This window comes from Lactuca sativa, chromosome 9, assembly GCF_002870075.4.
Source record: "Lactuca sativa cultivar Salinas chromosome 9, Lsat_Salinas_v11, whole genome shotgun sequence".
NCBI classification, from domain to species: domain Eukaryota; kingdom Viridiplantae; phylum Streptophyta; class Magnoliopsida; order Asterales; family Asteraceae; genus Lactuca; species Lactuca sativa.
Genome location: NC_056631.2, coordinates 228048406 through 228068299, shown reverse-complemented (window position 1 = coordinate 228068299; position 19894 = coordinate 228048406). Strand labels below are relative to the sequence as shown.

The window sequence follows — 19894 nt, the reverse complement described above, 5'->3', positions numbered from 1 at the left end:
CCATCTTCCAAATTGAAACATGGAGGAATCGTCAACGACTGAATAAACATTGACGAAAATCCGAAGCTCCACCCTTTACTTATCACCGACCAAAGGAACTACTCATACCGACTCTAAAATTAGTCGACAAACCAAATGATGTCCTCTTTTGGGTATAGATTACAATCTCTGCCTATACCTGCAAATCTCAGCTATTACACCCTGAACTCAGCAACCCATCTGCCTCGAACTCAACATTTTCAAATCCAAAAATTTCTAGCCATAATAAATCCTCTGACCAACGGCCACCTGTTGTGGCTTCACTCATCCTCCCTTAAGCACATACTCATACATCATCCCGCCTCGCACCTTTTTGCATCCACCAATATCCCAGGTTTCATGTGTCCACACCGCGGTCCTCCATAACCAGCTCTCTAACTGCACTTGAACGAATTGCTGATCTTCTCAAATGAATACCCAGTTCTCCCCGACTCAGGGTTCGAACCATCACCATTCGGCATACCAACAACTTACTCCATGGAATGTTTCACCAGGTACATCACACTTGACTCTTGGAACGTATTACGAAAATACTCAATGATCTTCCCGAAGGAAACCAAGCAACTCCAAATATCCGGTATCCCATACAAAATCTCAAAATCCTCCCAGCGTGACTGCCTCTAGTCATCTCGAAATCTCAGACCGATATTCCGCCGGACACCTCAACTCTTCCGAAAAACCTGACCCTCAGTCCGGAAATAATGCCCTATCATACACCACGTCTTTGACTCCTCGACCAGCCTCCCAACACGGTATACATCATCAAATTACGAAACCTCCTTCTCACAATCGATACACAACATAACAACGAGGGCCACTGCCTCGCTATATTCCTCTTAACCACCTGAAACTGATGCTAAAAGCATGCCACACTCAGAAAGGCACCTTCCTGAGTCTCTTCCATCTCAGCCTCCACTAATGACTCCTTGGTACCAGAAATACCTCACAGTAGACAAACTGCCCACATACTCTGATGAACAGGTCATCACCAATGCTACCCTATGGGGTTTTCCTCTAATCTCTAAAACTAGAATTCGATATCTCCTTCGCTTCTCCCAAAAAACGGGAACAATGCAACTCTTGCCATAGAAGGTGATGTCTCATCCATCAGCCGATGGCTCGACTCAGACCTCGATTCTACAATAAGTATCATCTCTACTCATCCCTAAGCCTTGCGACTCCATTTAACATCTCACCAGTAAAATTTCTAGGAAACGAACTCGATTTCCCTTTTCTGGTATACTCCATTAAAACTTGCTCGACATGGCCCTCTAGCCCCACACTCTGTCACCTGATCTCAGACTAGTTAACCACCACAGGACAACTGGTAAAACCAGAAGCACTAATCGCCACGAATCATGGTACTGGAACCGTGTGATCACCTTTCAATCTGCCATGAATCATGTTACCCGAACCATGTTATCTCCTCTTAATCTTCTACTTAGAACCTCTGGTATTATCCCTGTTTCGAGTACGGTTCCTCTCCTTTCAGTAGTATGGGCCCATACTACCTGCCACATCTACCCGTACTTTCCACATGGATCGTCCCAAAATTCTTAAGTAGCTCCTCAACCTCTCGATCACAAATCCCATTAAACCTGGTCGCTTCCCAGCGAATACTCTCCTCTATCAGCATACTCATCTGACTAAGGCCACTCCCTAGGCTCTTCCTAGGCCCCCTCACTTCTCTGCCATCAGCTGCTGAAGATCTCCTTATGATGCCAGTCATCTACCTCCTGAATATCATCATATTCACTTAGTATCTAACTCCCATCATGAAGAGTTCCACAAAGCACAAAGCAAGCAGCATTCGGGCATTGAATAATCTTCATTAACACGTAAAACCACTCTAGGTTACAACTCTATTGCTCTACTCTCTCTCGAAAAGTATCACCGAACTCAAGCAACTCTACCCCTCACAGGTATCGAACTACTATTTCAGTAGGCTCCTCCGATGCTCATCTAGGTATCTCTCCTAGATTACTCCTCAAATCCCTCTCTCTAAAAGATTCCTGCTGGATACTCTTATTCCGCACATACTCAAAGCACATCACAGATAGCAACTGTAAGGTCCAAATAAGGATCTTTACCAGCAATCACAGAATAAGAACAAGATGAAAAGAAACCAAGGTTGCACAAGATTATATTCAATAAATCGTCAGGTACAACTCGATGGACTGCTCTGTAAACTCTATGGCGTCAACAACGACAAAAGACCAACTCCTCCACTATTTATACTCGACTAGACCGCAAACTGTGTTTGCGACTGTAAATGTGTTTACGGTCGTGAACACACAAAAAGACCAAAATGAAATAAACAACTCATAAACTGTATTACAGACTCATGCCAAACAAAATACACTGAAAGCCTAGACCAAACCATTAACTGGACTCTTCAATCTCCCCCTTGGTTTGGTGCTAGCTTGGACTCAATTGTCGACCACCAGTACATCGGACTTTCCTATCGCTCCGTTCCACATTTTCTTATCTATAATTGCAGCCACCATCGAAGTATATTCTTTTGCAGCAGGCTCAAAGATATCTTCAGCCACCACAATCTGATGAGCAGCGAGATGATGAATATCCCGCTTGCCAAATTGAAGCAAATCCCTTTTGTCATACAGACGGATGCAATCTTCCTTAAGCTTGATGAAACAACATCTGTGGATTCATCATACACCCAATATTGCATGGATGTGAGAGTGTTGGAATAGTGTCTAAGGCTGTAACTATATTAGGCAAATACTTGACCCGGTTGTGCATGGTCCTTTTGGGTTGCCTTCACCATAGCAACTTGACAGGATGATTTGTAATGAGAGAAGAAATATTATTAATATATTATGAGAATAATATAAGGAATAATAATATTATTATTTGATTAATATAAGTCATAAATTAATTCGGAGTTAATTTGGTGACTTAAAGAGATTAATTGAATAAAGGGGCATAAACTGTCAATTGAATGATAGTTGTATTTTGGGCTATAATCCCTTAAGGATAAAGGGGGAAATTTTTTAAGGGCTTTGGATAGACCTTAAAATCGTCCAAGGCTTATCATTAGGGTATTGGATTGCTTAGGGCCTAAGTTATCCAATTAGGGTTTTAAGGGTGAAACCCTAGGAGCCTTACAAGTATAAATAGACCCAAGGGGTTAATGAAATCGGCACCTTGTCTCTAAAGAAACCATGGCTGATTTCTAGCTCCCTTCTCCTCTCTCTATAATCATCCTCTTGCTAGTTGGTGTTTGTAAGCCATTTGAGGAGTGACAATTGTGACTCTAAAGCTCCAAGGACAAGAAGATTCAAGCAAGTGATTCAAGGTAATCATCTAAATCTGATTTCTTATGTTATTATACTCCAATAGTCATTAGAAGTCTTGGATTCAATGCATATTCAATTAGAGAAACCTAGATCCAAGCATTAGGGTTTGTATGTGCACATAGGAATGTTCATATGGCCAAAACCCATCAAAGAGAACCATCTAAATAATTTTGAAGAACAGGAATGTGCTTAACTTGAGCAGTAGCAGGCCACATCACTGACCGAAGTGGCTGACTTGTTTTGGGATCAATGACCTTTTTGTGGACCTTGACAAAAAACTCTGCAGTCTTCATTGACGGGAAGTAGGGGTGTTCATGGTCCGGCTTGAAACCGTGAAACCGGCCAAACCGGTCATCGATTTGGTTTTACGGTTTGTATTTTTCTTTACGGTTTGGCTTGCGATTTTGAATTTTTCAAACCGTATTGAACAATTTGGCTTACGGTTTTTAAGATTTCAATCCGTATAAAAACCGAACCGGACCATACGATTTGTATATATATTAATTATTTTTTTATATATAATTAATTTTTATTGTATTATATATTAATTTTTATATACAAATAATAAATTTAAAAACCCACATTATATTGAATTATTACAGCCCAATATTGAACTGGGCCAGTAGTCCACCTCCAGGCTCCAGCTCCAAGCAATCGTTCAACGGTGATTCACTGATTCAACTTGCCCTAATCGACTAATCGAGTACTCGCAAATCGTAAAGAGCCAAATACGCAGACTCGGTTTCCACATTCCAGTTGCCACACCAGTGCACCACTCGTTTTCCCTCCGAGGCTCCGACTTGCAGGCCAACAAATCATCGCCTACTCTCTAGCAGCTCCGATTCTACCTCTCGTTTCTCTATCATTGGCTACTTGGATGGATTGTTACTCCGATATGGTATGTTGTGTTCTTAATCAACTGAACTGATTTGTTTATCATCCATCTACACCTAATTTCTATCCATCCATCACCTCTCCTATCATTGTGCGTTTGATTTTTTTTTAACAAAAGCCAACATCGGACGAAACAAAAGTAGAAAGTAGTTTTTGATTTTTTATTTCTTTCTACATCTGTTGCTAACTGCTTGGCTCCGACTACAGGCCTCCCCTGCAGCTTCGATTGTTGCTCCGATAAGGTCCGTTTGGCGATTCTAGCTCCGATAGTGCGTTTGATTTTTTTTAACAGTAGCAAACATCGGATGAAACCTGTTGATTTTTTATTTCTTTCTAAAACCTGTTGCTAACTACTAAGACTCATCATCTTTTAATCTTTTCTTTCAGGTCCTTACATGTGCGTTTGATTTTTTTTAACAGAAGCAAACACAGGATGAAACTTGTTGATTTTTTATTTCTTTCTAAACCTGTTGCTAACTTCTAAGACTCATCATCTCTTAATTTGATTTTAGTGAGTCCACAATTCTGAATTCTGCTTGCACTTTTTTCTTTCAGGTCCTTACATGGATAAAAATAACATCAATATTATAAGTAGTGAACCTGTGAACATCATTGATGATGATGATGATATGGAAGAGATTGATGTAGATGATGATGTTCATGTGGAGCAAAATGGAGGTACTACTGATAAGAACCAAGGAAGGGGACGAAAACACTCTATTGTTTGGAAACACTTCAACAAACCACATCCAGTTCCACCTGAAGGAGCACGCACCGCATGTATTCACTGTAAGAAAAGCTATGTGTATGAACCAAGTCAGAATGGTACTAGTGCTATGTTAAACCATTCGAGAAATTTATGCAAGTTTGATCCACTTAAATGTCAAGTAGATAAAAAAACAAACAACTATAAATTTTGTTGGAAAGGGTACGGATGGAAAGTTACAATGTGATCGTTTTACAAAGAAATTGGGTAAACAAGCTCTTGCTGAAATTATTATTATTATTGATGAACTACCATTTAGCTTTGTTGAAAAAGAAGGTTTTCGTTATTTTTGTAATGTAGTTCGACCCGAGCTAGAGTTACAGAGTCGGGTTACAATTGCTAGAGATATCTTATCATTATATGTGCATGAAAAGAATAAGTTGAAAGAGCTTTTACGAAAATCTTCACAATTTGTTTGTCTTACAACTGATGCATGGACTTCATGTCAAAACATCAATTATATGGTTTTAACAGTCCATTACATTGATGGAGAATGGAATTTGAAAAAAAGGATTTTGAATTTTGAAGTTATTTCGAATCATAAGGGTGACACAATTGGTAAAATGGTTGAGAGTTGTCTAATTACATGGGGTATTGAGAAGGTTTTTACAATCACCGTGGATAATGCGAGCTCTAATGATACAACTATTTCCTTTCTAAAAAAGAAAATACAAAATTGGGGACATGCGGTTTTAGATGCTCAATACTTGCATATGCATTGTTGTGCTCATGTGTTAAACTTGATTGTGTGTGATGGGTTAAAAGATTATGATCCTGCAATTCAAGTTATTAGAAATGTTGTGAGGTATGTTAGATCCTCACCTTCAAGGTTGGCTAAGTTCAAGGAATGTGTGAAGATAGAAAAGTTAAATGTTACTGGAACTGTATGTTTAGATGTTTCCACTAGGTGGAATTCAACTTACTTGATGCTGGAGTCAGCTTTGAAGTATAGAAAAGCATTTAATAGGTTGGAAGAAGATGGACACTATGCAAGGTTTTTTAATGTGGGTCCTAATATCTTGTTGAATGAAGTAGATGCAAAGAAAGAGTATGATGTCACTAGAGTCGGGCCACCTAGTGATATTGATTGGGATGTTGCACAAGCATTTATGGTTTTTCTTAAGGTTTTTTATGAAGTGACAAATCGGTTTTTGGGGTCTTTGTATGTAACTTCGAGTGCTTACTTTCATGATATGTGTTCATTGCATAGCCATATTGATGAATGCATTGAAAATGATGATTGGCGGGTGAGTTCGATGGCTATGAATATGAAGGAAAAGTATGAGAAATATTGGGGAAATGCAGAAAAGATGAATCCTTTATTGTATGTTGTCACACCCCCGAACCAGACGGCGGAAACGTCCGGGGGCTGTGGTGACTCAATTGAATACCATCACAATGAATATACATGAAACATAACATCATACAACACCAAGCATTGGAATATTACAACTGGTAGCGTTTTCATTCAGTACATTGGTTCAAAATATTACATTCCCAAAAGTAGATTGTTCAATACTAGTTAAACAAACAATAAGACATCACTGAGTATATTTTTCACTTCGGTTTACCTGTTACCTGAGAATACAAGTATTTTGAAAAACGTCAACATATGAAATGTTGGTGAGTTCATAAGTAATGTTTGAAATATAGTGGTTTGTATTGTTTTGAAAATCACCAGAAAATCCGATATTTTCTGAAAAGAACTTAGTATAAAAAGTGTGAAGATCCGTAAGTATGCTTGTTTGTTTCTATAAATGTAAGAGTACGATTTGTAAAACTCGGTATGTAATTCGTAGGTGTATTAATTGAAAACCCTAGGAAAAACCGACGTTTTCCTAATACTTTGCATTAAATAATTTATGTTTTGTTTCTTCGTTACGACAGGTGTATTCGTTGAGCTCCGGAGACGTTGGATTAATTTCGGATTGTGAATTGTTGTAAACGTGCATTAATGAAAACGACCAGTTGACAACCGTACAAACGATCCCTTAGGCGTCGTTTGCACTATTCACTTAACCAAACCATCCGGACTCATGTAGCCCCACAACCGAGGGGAAAAGAGGAGGGTGCGAAACCCCGATATTTCCCTACGTCGTTCAAGGCTATCGTGAATGCGAAGGACCCTTAGTCCGACTCGCATTTGGTGAATTCTCGACTTTACTAGCAGTACCAGAAGGCCCTTGAGGTCCAACAGCACAAAGCCTGTAAAAGTCCTTTTACACGAAATTAGGTCATATAAGACCCAACTACATGTAAGCGAGTTTCCTTCGGGCCTAAAGATCATGTCATCGGGCTAGCTAGGCCCAACAAGCATGATTTGAAACTTTTGGGCCCAAGGACGGTGTATCGACGTCTGGTGTATTCCCGCGTATGTATTGAGTTCCCGAGATTTCCATGTGTGTATTAAATTATCGTCGTGTTAGTAGTTTCGGATTGTTATTGATTCGAGACCGAATCAATTCGTTTGATAACGATTTTTGGTGTTGAAGGTGAATTGTGTTTCGCCGATAGCCGAGGTACTAGTGTTTCATCGTGTCGGGTTCATTGTTTAAGACATTAGTCTTTTACATTTTTCAGACCCTTCTTTTTTTTTTTGAATGAATTTACACTTTTGGACCCTTTATATATAATACTTTTTATTTTAGTCCTTAGGCCATTTTTCTTGACACTTTAGTATCAAACTTGTAGAAAAAGTATTTTTCAGCTCAAAGCTTTTTGAAAAACAGTTTTAATCCCTCAAAATGAAACTTTTTCGGCTGGAACCCTCTTTTTCGCAAATTTTACACTTTTGGTCCAAAATAGAGAATTTTTGCATTTTTGGTCCCTTTTAAATATGAAAAGCATTTTTAACCTTTGAAATGGACTTGGGACACTAGTAGTCCCCTGTTTTACAGAAAAATGCATTTCCAGCCCCTCAACTTTACAATTTTCGCATATTGGGCCTTATTGGGCCGAAAAGTTCACTTTTAGCCCATTAAGTTTAAAAATTTACATTTTAATCATTCTAAAGTGTCAATTTCTGGAAAATTCTTTTATGAAACTGTTTTGACACATATTAACCCCCAAAATTTGTATTTTGACATTTTGGCCCCTTTAATTTCATATTTTTAAATTTTGAGTCCAAAAATGTAATTTTTAGCCCAAGGAGTTCATCTAAACCACTTGGTTATTTTTTCTAGTAATTACTTATGTGTAATGATATGTTTAGCACTTGTTTCATACTTCATATTGCAAATCTCGATTTTAATGTCCTTGTGACTAGTTTCAACACCATTAACACATAATAATATGAAAATAAACAGAGAAATCATACAAAGCATACACATAATCATAGATCTACACATTTGCTTGTATTCTCCCCCCACAAAACTTATAAAAACCGAAAATAAGGGGGTATGAAGCTCACCTTGGGTGTGGTTTCGGTTTTGGAGAAAAAGATGGAAGAAGAATGAGGTGATTTTCGGTCCTAACACACTTTGATGAAGATCTCGGCCTTGAGGTGGTTCTAGGATGCAAGATCGTGATTTCTTATGAGTTTAGAGGAGATGTTTGATAGATCAAAGAACCTAGGTCATAGTTTTAAGTATAACCTTACCTTGGATGGTGATTTTTGTGGAAAACCTCCTTGAATGCCCTTGAATCTTCGAAATTTAGTGAAGAGGGTGAAGGTGTTTTTGGAGAGTGTTTGATATGTGAGAGGTGATGAAAGTGTATGTGTGTGTGTTGGAATCGGCCAAGACAAGAAGAAAAAGGAGAGAAAAGGGTTGAGTTGACATACATAGATGCATGTTGGTCCATGCATGGAAACATGTGGGACATAAGTGAGGTGGCATGAAGAAGTCAACCCCCTTTCTTCTTGGATTTGGGCCTTGGGCCGAGAATTTGGAAAGGAAAAAGGTTTTTGGGCTTTATTGCCCCTAAGCCTATATAGAAGTTAAGTTGGATGATTTTTGACCCAAAAAAAATATAATATGATTTTTTTTTACACTTTCTTGGGCTAGTTTAGGTTATTAATGGTTCATAGTTTTTAATTTATTTCATTCTAGGCCCAATATGGCCCAAAATGTTGAAATAAATGGATGTGAGTCTAATTAGAGCCCATTTAAAGGTTCTAATCTCATGATAGTCAAATTGGAGGCTTATTGGCCCAATGGGTCCAATAAGGAAGTCCTAGTCCTAAATGGACTTAACAAGAACCTCTAGGGTTTCCAATTGCTTATTGACTATTTGTAGCACTTGTATGGTGTATTTGTTTGAAAATTAGATGTCATAGAGTAAGCATCTTACATGCTCTTTAAGTTTTTGATTCTACATTTTACTTGAGTGTAGAGATTACATGACACAAAATTTCTAGTTGTGACATATGTAGCAGTTGTTCTTGATCCTCGATACAAGTTAAAATATGTCAATTGGAGTTTGGAAGAAATGTACCCTATTGGTGATATTGCATGTGACTTGAAAAAGAAGTTAAAAGCCACTTTGACTCGACTTTATGACTTTTATTTGGAAAAAGATCCTATGCATGCCAGAAGTTCTTCTTCAAACAAGAATCATAACAAAAGAAAAGTTAATGTGAATCTCATCATACAAGAGAAGCGTATGCTAAAATATAAGGCACATTTGGAAGATGAAAAAACAGGAGAAGTGAGTGAGCTTGAAAGATATTTGTCAGATAACCAAGAGCCAAGCTATGAGTCATTTGACTTGTTGGATTGGTGGAAGACAAATGGAGCAAAATACAAGATTTTAGGAAAAATTGCACGGGATGTCTTGGCTGTTCCAGTTTCCACAGTTGCGTCGAAATCCGCATTTAGCACCGGGGGTAGAGTTTTGGATTCATTTAGGAGTAGTCTTTCTCCTAAAACAGTGCAAGCGCTTATATGCACACAAAATTGGATTCGGGGTGTGTTTAACAAAAATGCAAAAGTTGGTTATGAAGATGTGTTGAAAGAAATTGAAGAGCTTGATGAAATTGAAAATGGTAAATTTTAAATTTTCAAAAGTTATATATTTTCTCCTACTTATTATTTCTAAATTCTAACAAAATATAACTTGTATTTTAGATTTTGCAAGCAAACTTAATATTTGCACCGACAATATCGAATGAAAGGTACATTTATTCTCTTGGTTTTATATTGAATTTTTGGTGTGATGTTTTAATATTGAATTTTTTGGACAGCAAAAGCTTATGAATTGGATAGAATTTTGGAAGTGGGTAACATTTTTGGAAGTGATCTTGCTGATAATGCTTTTTGGATAACAGTTTTGTTGTTTTGGACAGCTTAGTAGGATGTGTGTATTAGTATAATATTTGATGTAATGGAACAATATTTGATATTTTCATTTACTGCTTTTTATTTGTTGTTTTGGACAATTTTTTGGTAGTTTTCTTGCTGTTTTTGACAATTTTACTATTGTAGTATTTTCAACAAACAGTGTAGTTTTTTTTTACTAAATTAGACAAAATTTTAAATGTTTTAATACCTTAAACGGTGCAGTTTTTTTATTTAACTGTTTAATACCTTTAATAGTGCAGTTTTTTTTATTGTTTTAATACCTCTAATATTGTAGCTTTAATTTTACGTAGAATTTTTACTGTTTTAATACATGTAATAGTGCAGTTTTTTTTTACTAAATTAGTTTAATGAACTCGACTAAAATGGGTCTAAAAAGCCCAAACCGAAGCCAAACCGTTAGTATCGGTTTGGTTTGGTTCGGTTTTAAATTTTCAATGGTTCGGCTTTGGTTTTAGCTTGACAAAAACCGTTAGTAACGGTTTGACTCCAGTTTGACCTAAAAACCGTACCGTGAACACTCCTAGGCAGAAGAGAGGAGACAACAAAGAGCTGGCGACAGAGGATATGAGGCGACAGAAAAAGCATAGGTTATGTGTGACTCACCATCACCATGAAACAAAACAACATATCTACCTCCATGCCAGAGTTGAGTTCGCAAGAGTTGGGTTCGCATGTTGTCGACTTGATCGTCTTTGTTGGAGCTGCGGACAATGACAAAGAGATGAGGTGGAGTGAACGGTTAGAGGAGCTACTAAATTAGGGTTCATATATGAGTTTTCATATAATTTGCAAAAATGTTCCCCAAAATTTGTAAAAAAGAGACAAATTAACAAAAATTAAAAAATAAGATAAGTAAATTTATCATCTTACCCCCTGGTTAAAGACTATGATTGCGGTAACCGTCAAAAGAACTAATACTATAGCATTTTAAAACCAGAAAGACCATACATGTGATTTTTTAAAATTTAGATAAAAAATTCAAACTGTATGGAGAAAAAAAAAATGTAATTTAGTCTTTATTAAAAGTATTGGCTGCACGGTAGAGGATTCGGTGGCGTCTGCTAAACATCTGGTCTCCCGCCCACCGTTTCGTGGGGTGGTAGATATCAAACTCCTTTTCTCTTTCTATTCTCTTTCCACTCTGTTTCCTGTTTCCTTGTAAGAATATATAACATAACATTTCTTGCTCAACCTATTTCTAATCTATCTCTTTGCATATTCAATCTACACCATATTCTCTCCATAATCGATCTCTGCAACAAAACGAATATGTCGGATTCTAATACCAAGTCCAAAATTCAGAGCATGCGCGAATGGGTCGTTGAGCATAAGCTTCGGGCTGTTGGTAATTATTTCAAACTTTGATCATCACGTAGTTCTATCTTCCTTATGTTATGGTGCTTTTCCGTTAAATTCTTATGCTAGATTTGATATCTGACAGGGTCTTTGTGGTTAAGTGGTATTGCTGGATCGATCGCTTACAATTGGTCTCAACCCGGCATGAAAACCAGCGTTAGGATCATTCACGCAAGGTAATCTTCCTTGTTCTTCCTAACAATCAACCTTCTGGTTTGCCCTAATTTTGGACATGAATTATAAATTAGAGGATTAGGGGTTAAAGAAACGAAACCCTAGCTCTAGCACACCTTACAAATTGCTTGGAACTTTTCATTCTAAACTGATTTTTTGGATTACAAGTTCAATTCCATGGTTCTAAATGCAGCATATCAAACATTATCGGGGGTTTGGGTTTAGGATGTCTTTTTCCTAATTATCCAAATGAAATTACCCTACACCTACATATTAATCATGAAATCAGAATCATAAAACTTGATTTGAAATTGAAATCGCAATGATGTTTATCCCTGATTGTTCACCAATCTGTGTGATTTGGTTTTGATTTAGGTTGCATGCACAGGCTCTGACATTGGCAGCATTAGCCGGAGCTGCAGTTGTGGAGTACTATGATCACAAATCAGGCACAAAGTCAGAACGCTATGCCAAGTTCCTCCCTCCTATCGATTCATCATATTCCCACTCCCACTCCCACAAAGACTAAATGGAAGTCTGGGTGATTTTTTCAATCATGTTGTTTAATTGTAATTATTCACATCAAAATGTTGAATATGGAGTTTTCATGTAATAACAAAATAATCAAACTTTCAGGAATACTGTAATCACGCTTGTTTATGGAATTTGATGCAAAAAACAATACATAATTACATTACTCTAAAACAATACATAAGAAGGGTAGTGATCTGAACACAATAATTTTTGGCAATTTGTGTTTTATGAAGTTGTTCAGTACAAACATATAAAACATAAATTAACTGTTGAACACAATAATTTTTGGTAATTTGTGTTTTATGGAGTTGTACAGTTGTGTATGGATCAGCAGCCATATAAGAAATTGGTGGAGCAGCCATATAGGTAAGTGGTGGAAGGTTCATCTGATTATGTTTCTTGAGTAAATTACGCCTGTCGTCCCTGTGGTTTTAGGTAATTTGCACATTTAGTTTTTAACTTATTTTTTTTAAGTTCCGACCATCTCTATTGTTAGGTTTTGTTTCCCTGTGGTTTTAGGTCATTTGCACATTTAGTTTTTAACTTATTTTTTTTTAAGTTCCGACCATCTCTATTGTTAGGTTTTGTTTCCCTGTGGTTTTAGGTAATTTGCACATTTAGTTTTTAACTTATTTTTTTTTAAGTTCCGACCATCTCTATTGTTAGGTTTTGTTTCCCTGTGGTTTTAGGTCATTTGCACATTTAGTTTTTAACTTATTTTTTTTTTAAGTTCCGACCATCTCTATTGTTAGGTTTTGTTTCCCTGTGGTTTTAGGTAATTTGCACATTTAGTTTTTAACTTATTTTTTTTAAGTTCCGACCATCTCTATTGTTAGGTTTTGTTTCCCTGTGGTTTTAGGTCATTTGCACATTTAGTTTTTAACTTATTTTTTTTTTAAGTTCCGACCATCTCTATTGTTAGGTTTTGTTTCCCTGTGGTTTTAGGTAATTTGCACATTTAGTTTTTAACTTATTTTTTTTTAAGTTCCGACCATCTCTATTGTTAGGTTTTGTTTCCCTGTGGTTTTAGGTCATTTGCACATTTAGTTTTTAACTTATTTTTTTTTAAGTTCCGACCATCTCTATTGTTAGGTTTTGTTTCCCTGTGGTTTTAGGTAATTTGCACATTTAGTTTTTAACTTATTTTTTTTTAAGTTCCGACCATCTCTATTGTTAGGTTTTGTTTCCCTGTGGTTTTAGGTCATTTGCACATTTAGTTTTTAACTTATTTTTTTTTAAGTTCCGACCATCCTTATTGTTAGGTTTTGTTTCCTGTTTAGTCCCTTCCAGATATGAAATGACCATACAACCTTTATCTTTATCTTTATTTTTTATTTTTTTTTGTATATAATCTACCTCCTCTAATAAACAAAACCTATAATTGGCCACATGTCCCCTTTCTACAATGCATACTTGCCACGTGTCATGTATTCATTTAAATCCTATTTTCTAAATTTTCTAAATTTAAAAAATTTAATAAACACAACAAATATTAAAAAAACCGTATAAATTGCATAAGTTTAGGAGAAAACCCGATTTTTTTTCATCTTTATCATTTTCTGATCATATAAACATTCAAATTCAAATTTCAAATAAAAAAATCCATGTTGTTTTGGAAACAATATCAATTTACGTTCAATTTCATTCACTGCATATCTTATCTTATTTTGACTGTTTTGAATATTTATATGAATCCCAAAAAATCAGGAATTCCAATTTACTCATATATTAACTCCGTTTATATTCTGCATTCTTGTCTTCAACATCCATTCTCATCTTCAGTATTACGATTTCTGCATCTGCATTCTGCACGTTGTTGACATAACAAATCTGGTGAGTTCATCATCATAACTGAAAATATAAAACCATTTTGTGAAAATATATTAAAACCAATGCAGCTATGTTTGCTATTTTTTTTTAAATTAAATGATTATTCGCAATTTGTGTTTTCATATTATTTGATGTTCTTTGAAGTTTGATCTTCATGTTTTTGTTCGACATAAAATGTTCCCAGGGGTATTATAGTCTTTAATTTACTTTTTTGTTTTTAGTTTTCTTATATATGTTATTTGATTTTGAAAGTTCCAGCACTAAATACCACTCTTGTGTTGGACATTAAATCGTCCCAGGGGTATTTTAGTCTTTAATTTACTTTTTTGTTTTTAGTTTTATTATATATGCTATTTGATTTTGAAAGTTTCAGCACTAAATATCACTCTTGTCCTTTTATTTTTCTTAAAATTGAAACATATTTGTTTTTTTTTTGTTTTTGTTTTTTTTTTTTTCATATAATAGCATCCTACTTTTGGGTGACATTTTGAAGGTTCTGTTTGACAGAAAATGGTCCCAAGGGTATTTTAGTCTTTAAATTACTTATTATACTTTATATGTGTTATATCAAGTAAACTATCCCTTGAAAATATCTAAAAGAAAATTCCAGCACTAAATACCACTCTTTTGTTGGACATTGAATCGTCCCAGGGGCATTTTTGTCTTTAATTTACTTTTTTGTTTTTATTTTGAAAGTTCCAACACTAAATATCACTCCTGTCCTTTTATTTTTCTTAAAATTGAAACATATTTGTTTTTTTTGTTTTTGTTTATTTTTTTTCATATAATAGCATCCTACTTTTGGGTGACATTTTGAAGGTTCTGTTTGATTTTTTTTTGGCTCTCGGTGTTTATGGCTTTCAGTTTTTATGTAATTGATTTTTTTTAATTTCGTTCTTCATCTCTATATATCAAGTAAACTTATTATATTTTATATATGTTATATATTATTATATATAACATACCGAACAAACAGAAAATCTTTCAGTTTAGTTTGGTGATTTTATGTTATTTTTAAGTTATTTTTATTTTATTATTATTATTATTATTATTATTTTTTGCATATAATAGCATCCTACTTTTTTATTTTGTTTTTTTAGTTTTGTTATATATGTTATTTGTTGTGTTGGACAGAAAATCATCTAAAGGGTATTTTAGTTTTTAATTTACTTTTTTGTTTTCTGTTTTGGCTCTCAGTTTTTATATAAGTGATTGTTTTTTTTTTAATTTTGTTGTTTATATATCAAATAAACTTATTATTCGTTATATATGCTATTTATTGTGTTGGACATAAAATCGTCCTAGGGGTATTTTACTCTATAATTGACTTATTTGTTTTCTTCTTTGGCTCTCAGTGTTTACATAACTAATTTTTTGTTGAATTTTGTTGTTCATATTTATATATCAAATAAACTTATTTTATTCTTATATATGATATTTATTGTGTTTGTCAGAAAATTGTCTTAGGGGTATATTAGTCTTTAATTAAGTTTTTAGTTTTTTCTTTTGGCTGTCAGTTTTTATATAACTGGTTTTTTTTCATGTTTATATAAAAACTAAGCTTATTATATATTACATATACTATTACTAAATTTTTAGGGGATAAAGTAAATACAAGTTGTAAAATTTATTGTCATTTCATTGACTTTTCAAATTATTTTTACAGATATGGCTACTTCAAAGATTACATTCATAAAAGACATTGACCCAGTCAATTCGGATTTCACTATCAAAGTCAAAGTATTGAAGTTATGGACGCTCAATTCTAAATTTAATGAGAACGAAAAGTACTCCATCGAAATGATTTTATTGGATGAACAGGTATATTCTTATTGTTTTCCAAAAAATATATTGCATTTTACCGTTCATTTTTTATAAATATCTTACATGATTACAATTTGATAATGTTGTCTTCTTTAATGTTTAGGGATCTCTAATTCAAGCTAATGTTTTCCAAAACTTATTTTATAAGTTTGAAAAAAGTCTTCGTGAGGGATCCGTTTATGAATTTACCACCCTATCTGTTGCAAAACACAATCCACATCCGAAATCTACCATCTTTTCTGATCTTCCAAATAAAATAACCTTCATAAGGGAAACAGAACTTAAGGAAAGTCTTAATTTTCCGAAAAATGTTTTTGGATTATCTTTTGTTGATTTTCAGAAAATTAATTCCAAGGTTATCCCAACCCAAAGATCTGTTGGTACGTTTTCATTTATTTAATAAATTCTAATTATTTAATACTTTACCTAACATTATTTAGTAATTTTATATTTATCCACAATGAATTTCATAGATGTTATTGGCGTGGTTGTCTCCCGTACTACTATTATCCCCTCTCAGAAAAAAGACAAGCAAAGAATCCATCTTGAGCTCAAAAACTTGGAGTTAGAAAAATTTCATTTTGAATATTTGTTATTTATTATAATTTTTTATTACCTAATCTATAATTTTGTGTTTTTTCCAGTGGTGTACTACTTAAGGTCACTTTGTGGGGTCATTTTGCCAACAAAGTTTCTGATTATCTTGACACTCATAACACTGATGATTGTGTTGTTATAATTGTGCAGTTTGCAAAAATAAATGATTACAGAGGTTTGTCACATAATAATTGTCAATTTATTTCTTATTATAAATTATAAATATCTTTATAACATTTATTATGTTGTCTATAGGTAATATCGGTGTTGCAAGTTACTATGATGTCACAACTGTCTTCATCAACACTGATATTGATGAAATCAAACAGTTTAGAGAAAAGTTGGTTACTTTCGTTTATGTTTATTTTTTTTAACTTATTGAAAAGTTGGTTACTTTCTTTATAATAAACATTTGTTTTTTTATTATATGACATTATATCATACTATAATATTCTTATAATTAAATATTAATCAGGTTGGCTAAGGATAATGAATCTTCACAATTATCCGGTACCATCAGCTTGATTCGGACAAAACATGTTTCACTCAATGATGATTTCCTAAAAAATAATGAGGTTAAGACAATTTACAAAAGTAAAGAACCTGTCCAGGTAAACCAATTTTTTTGTTTATTTTTTCTTTTGCATATAATAGCATCCTCCTTTTTTGTTTTGTTTTTTTTATTAGTTTTGTTTTTTCTGGAGGGCAAAATGGGCAGATGGGTGACATTTTCATGGTTGTGTTTGACAGAAAATCGTCCTAAGGATATTCAACTGTTTAATTCACTTTTTTATTATATTTTTTGCCTTTCAGTTTTTATATAAGTGATTTTTTTTTTAATTTTGTTGGTCATCTTTATATATCAAATAAACATATTATAGATTATATATGCTATTTGTTGTGTTGGACAGAAAATCATCCCAGGGGTATTTTAGTCTTTAAATGACTTTTTTGTTTTCTGTTTTGGCTCAGTTTTTATTAAAGTGATTTTTTTTTAAATTTGTTGTTCATGTTTATATATCAAATAAAGTTATTATAGATTATATATGCTATTTGTTGTGTTGGACAGAAAATCATCCCAGGGGTATTATAGTCTTAAAATAACTTTTTTGTTTTCTGTTTTGGATCAGTTTTTATATAAGTGATTTTTTTTTTTAAAAAATTTGTTGTTCATCTTTATATATATGCTATTTGTTGTGTTGGACATAAATTCGTCTCAGAGGTATTTTAGTCTTTAATTTATTTTTTTGTTTTCTGTTTTGTGTTCATTTTTATATATCAAGTAAACTTATTATAATAGCATCCTACTTTCTATACAAACATATATTTATATATTAATGTTTATGTTTCTTAACATCTTTGTTTTTTTTAAGCAGGTTGAAGAGTTCATAATTGTTGGTACTATAATAGGAATCCGCCAAGACAAACCTTGGTGTTACCAAAGTTGTCCCGATTGTCATGTAAAGGCAGTTGAAATTCCGGATTGCAATGAAGATGTGAAACTTTACAAGTGTACAAATGTTGAATGCAACAAGTCTACTAAAGTTCCTATCCCAAGGTTTTTTTTTTTAAATAATTTTAAATAAAAAATTATGTTTTTCTCTTCTTAATTAAACAATTTGAAATTGTTATAACTTTCTTTTTTAGATACATGATTCCAGTTTGTGTTCAAGACGATTCTGCTTCTACAATCTTAACTATGTTTGATCGGGAAGCATATGGGCTCTTGGGAATTTCAGCCAGAGATTTAGCAGAAAAACATACTAGGGTACATTACCAATACATTTTTAAATTTATTTGTTTTTACCGTTCGACTACAAATGTAATAGTTATTTTTACCATTTTTTCAGCTTGGATTCAGTTTGGGCATATATCCTCCTGAACTCAATTTTTTGAAAAACAAGCATTTAGCTTTTAAAGTTAGTGTCACAAAATACAATGTGAAATTTCAAAATAGTGTCTACACAATCTCAAGGGTAACGGAGGAAAAGCAAATAATCGAGAGTTTGGAGAGAAAGCTACTTCAGTTGCAGGTTATCATTTACTATTATTTGGATTTATTATGCAGATTTAAAATACCAATTACTATTATTTTAAAGTATTTGCACGTATATGACATATAAAACATATATTGTCACATCTATAGCCTGCAACTTTAGAGTCTTTAAACGATGGACCATCCGACTCCAATTCCCAGGAAAAAATACTTACCAAGGTATAATTTAACACTAATATAATGCATTATAAGTATACTTCTTCATTTTTTACATAGTATGTTTTCATTTTTTTAAGGATTGGGTTTCACATTCGGATGAAAATGTTACACCGTCTACCGGAAATATTTTGACACCAACAAGTTTTGAAAATGTAAAAAGTACTTCGATGAATTTAACACGCAAGTTTGAAGAAGTGTATGATGTGGAACAGTATTCGAATTCGTCATCAACAAAAGCACCGCGTCTTTCAACCGGAACTGGAGAGGGGATCAAGCTTTTGATACCAAAAGTTGAAAAATAACAAGACAAACATTTTTTGAAACATTTTTTGCTTTAGCTTTATTTATAACTTCCCATGAAGTTTTTAATAATTCTTCAAACTTGGTTAATAACTTATTATGACGTTGTACTTTGAAAAGTACAGTTGACTCCTCTTTTGCATTGATGCATTTTAAGACTTTTATGTTTGGTTTTGTTTTTTAATTTTATTGAATGTTCTTTTTTTCATTTCGTAAGTAATTTGACATTGTATTTTGAAAATTAAAATTGACTACTATTTTAATTTTCTTTTCATATGACTATATTTGTGTCCCTAAATGTTTGTTATCAAATTTTATGTCTTTCTTACAATTATCGAGTTTATCATTGTATGCTACAATTATCGACTTTATCAATCAGCTCGGAATCAATTAAACGATAATGGTCAATAGAGGATGCTCGACTCCAAAACTTAAAAATATTGATGGGACATTTGGGATAGTTTATTTAAAATAACTTTTGACAATGGTAACAATCAAGTTTTAGTGTTTAGATTGATACATGCACTTTTTTTAATATATAAAAAAAGAAGAAAAGAAAAGAAAGGTTTATTCGATATGATACATGCACTTTTTTTAATATATTAGAAACTCATATCATTTTTGGTTTTTTAACAAATATAATAAACTTTTCATAAATATTAAAATACCACTTATTAACTTATCAAATAAACTAATCCATATATATTTTTAAACTCTTTTTAGCAGAAGATAAACTCTTTTTAAC

At 33.5% G+C, this 19894-nt stretch overlaps 2 protein-coding genes across 4 annotated transcripts; both read left to right on the top strand.

Annotated features, from left to right (window-relative positions):
- The first annotated feature begins 11382 nt into the window (after positions 1–11382).
- Positions 11383–12541, top strand: LOC111900447 (uncharacterized). Its single transcript, XM_023896336.3, has 3 exons — positions 11383–11664; positions 11761–11851; positions 12225–12541. Exons 1-3 carry the CDS (start codon positions 11589–11591, stop codon positions 12376–12378), a joined length of 321 nt encoding a protein of 106 aa, XP_023752104.1. The 5' UTR covers positions 11383–11588; the 3' UTR covers positions 12379–12541.
- A 73-nt stretch (positions 12542–12614) lies between these two features.
- Positions 12615–19447, top strand: LOC111891061 (replication protein A 70 kDa DNA-binding subunit E). Of its 3 annotated transcripts, XM_052767257.1 has the most exons (13): positions 12679–12818; positions 14166–14216; positions 15880–16034; positions 16141–16417; positions 16511–16601; positions 16682–16809; positions 16890–16974; positions 17110–17245; positions 18011–18192; positions 18282–18402; positions 18485–18667; positions 18781–18849; positions 18927–19446. In XM_052767257.1, exons 3-13 carry the CDS (start codon positions 15882–15884, stop codon positions 19149–19151), a joined length of 1650 nt encoding a protein of 549 aa, XP_052623217.1. In that variant the 5' UTR covers positions 12679–12818; positions 14166–14216; positions 15880–15881; the 3' UTR covers positions 19152–19446. The 3 variants fall into 3 exon arrangements, with proteins under 3 accessions (XP_052623215.1, XP_052623217.1, XP_052623216.1); XM_052767255.1 differs by lacking the exon at positions 14166–14216 and having other exon boundaries at positions 12615–12749; positions 18927–19447; XM_052767256.1 differs by lacking the exon at positions 14166–14216.
- Positions 19448–19894: the final 447 nt, after the last annotated feature.

What these genes read in the sequence shown, in the direction of transcription:
- LOC111900447 (XM_023896336.3), top strand. Translation starts at nt 11,589, where the DNA reads ATGTCGGATTCTAATACCAAGTCCAAAATTCAGAGCATGCGCGAATGG. An exon ending in GCATAAGCTTCGGGCTGTTG is followed by an intron (nt 11,665 to 11,760) that starts GTAATTATTTCA and finishes GATATCTGACAG; the next exon opens with GGTCTTTGTGGTTAAGTGGT. An exon ending in GTTAGGATCATTCACGCAAG is followed by an intron (nt 11,852 to 12,224) that starts GTAATCTTCCTT and finishes GTTTTGATTTAG; the next exon opens with GTTGCATGCACAGGCTCTGA.
- LOC111891061 (XM_052767255.1), top strand. Translation starts at nt 12,686, where the DNA reads ATGGAGTTGTACAGTTGTGTATGGATCAGCAGCCATATAAGAAATTGG. An exon ending in ATCAAACAGTTTAGAGAAAA is followed by an intron (nt 16,975 to 17,109) that starts GTTGGTTACTTT and finishes AATATTAATCAG; the next exon opens with GTTGGCTAAGGATAATGAAT. An exon ending in AAAGTAAAGAACCTGTCCAG is followed by an intron (nt 17,246 to 18,010) that starts GTAAACCAATTT and finishes TTTTTTAAGCAG; the next exon opens with GTTGAAGAGTTCATAATTGT.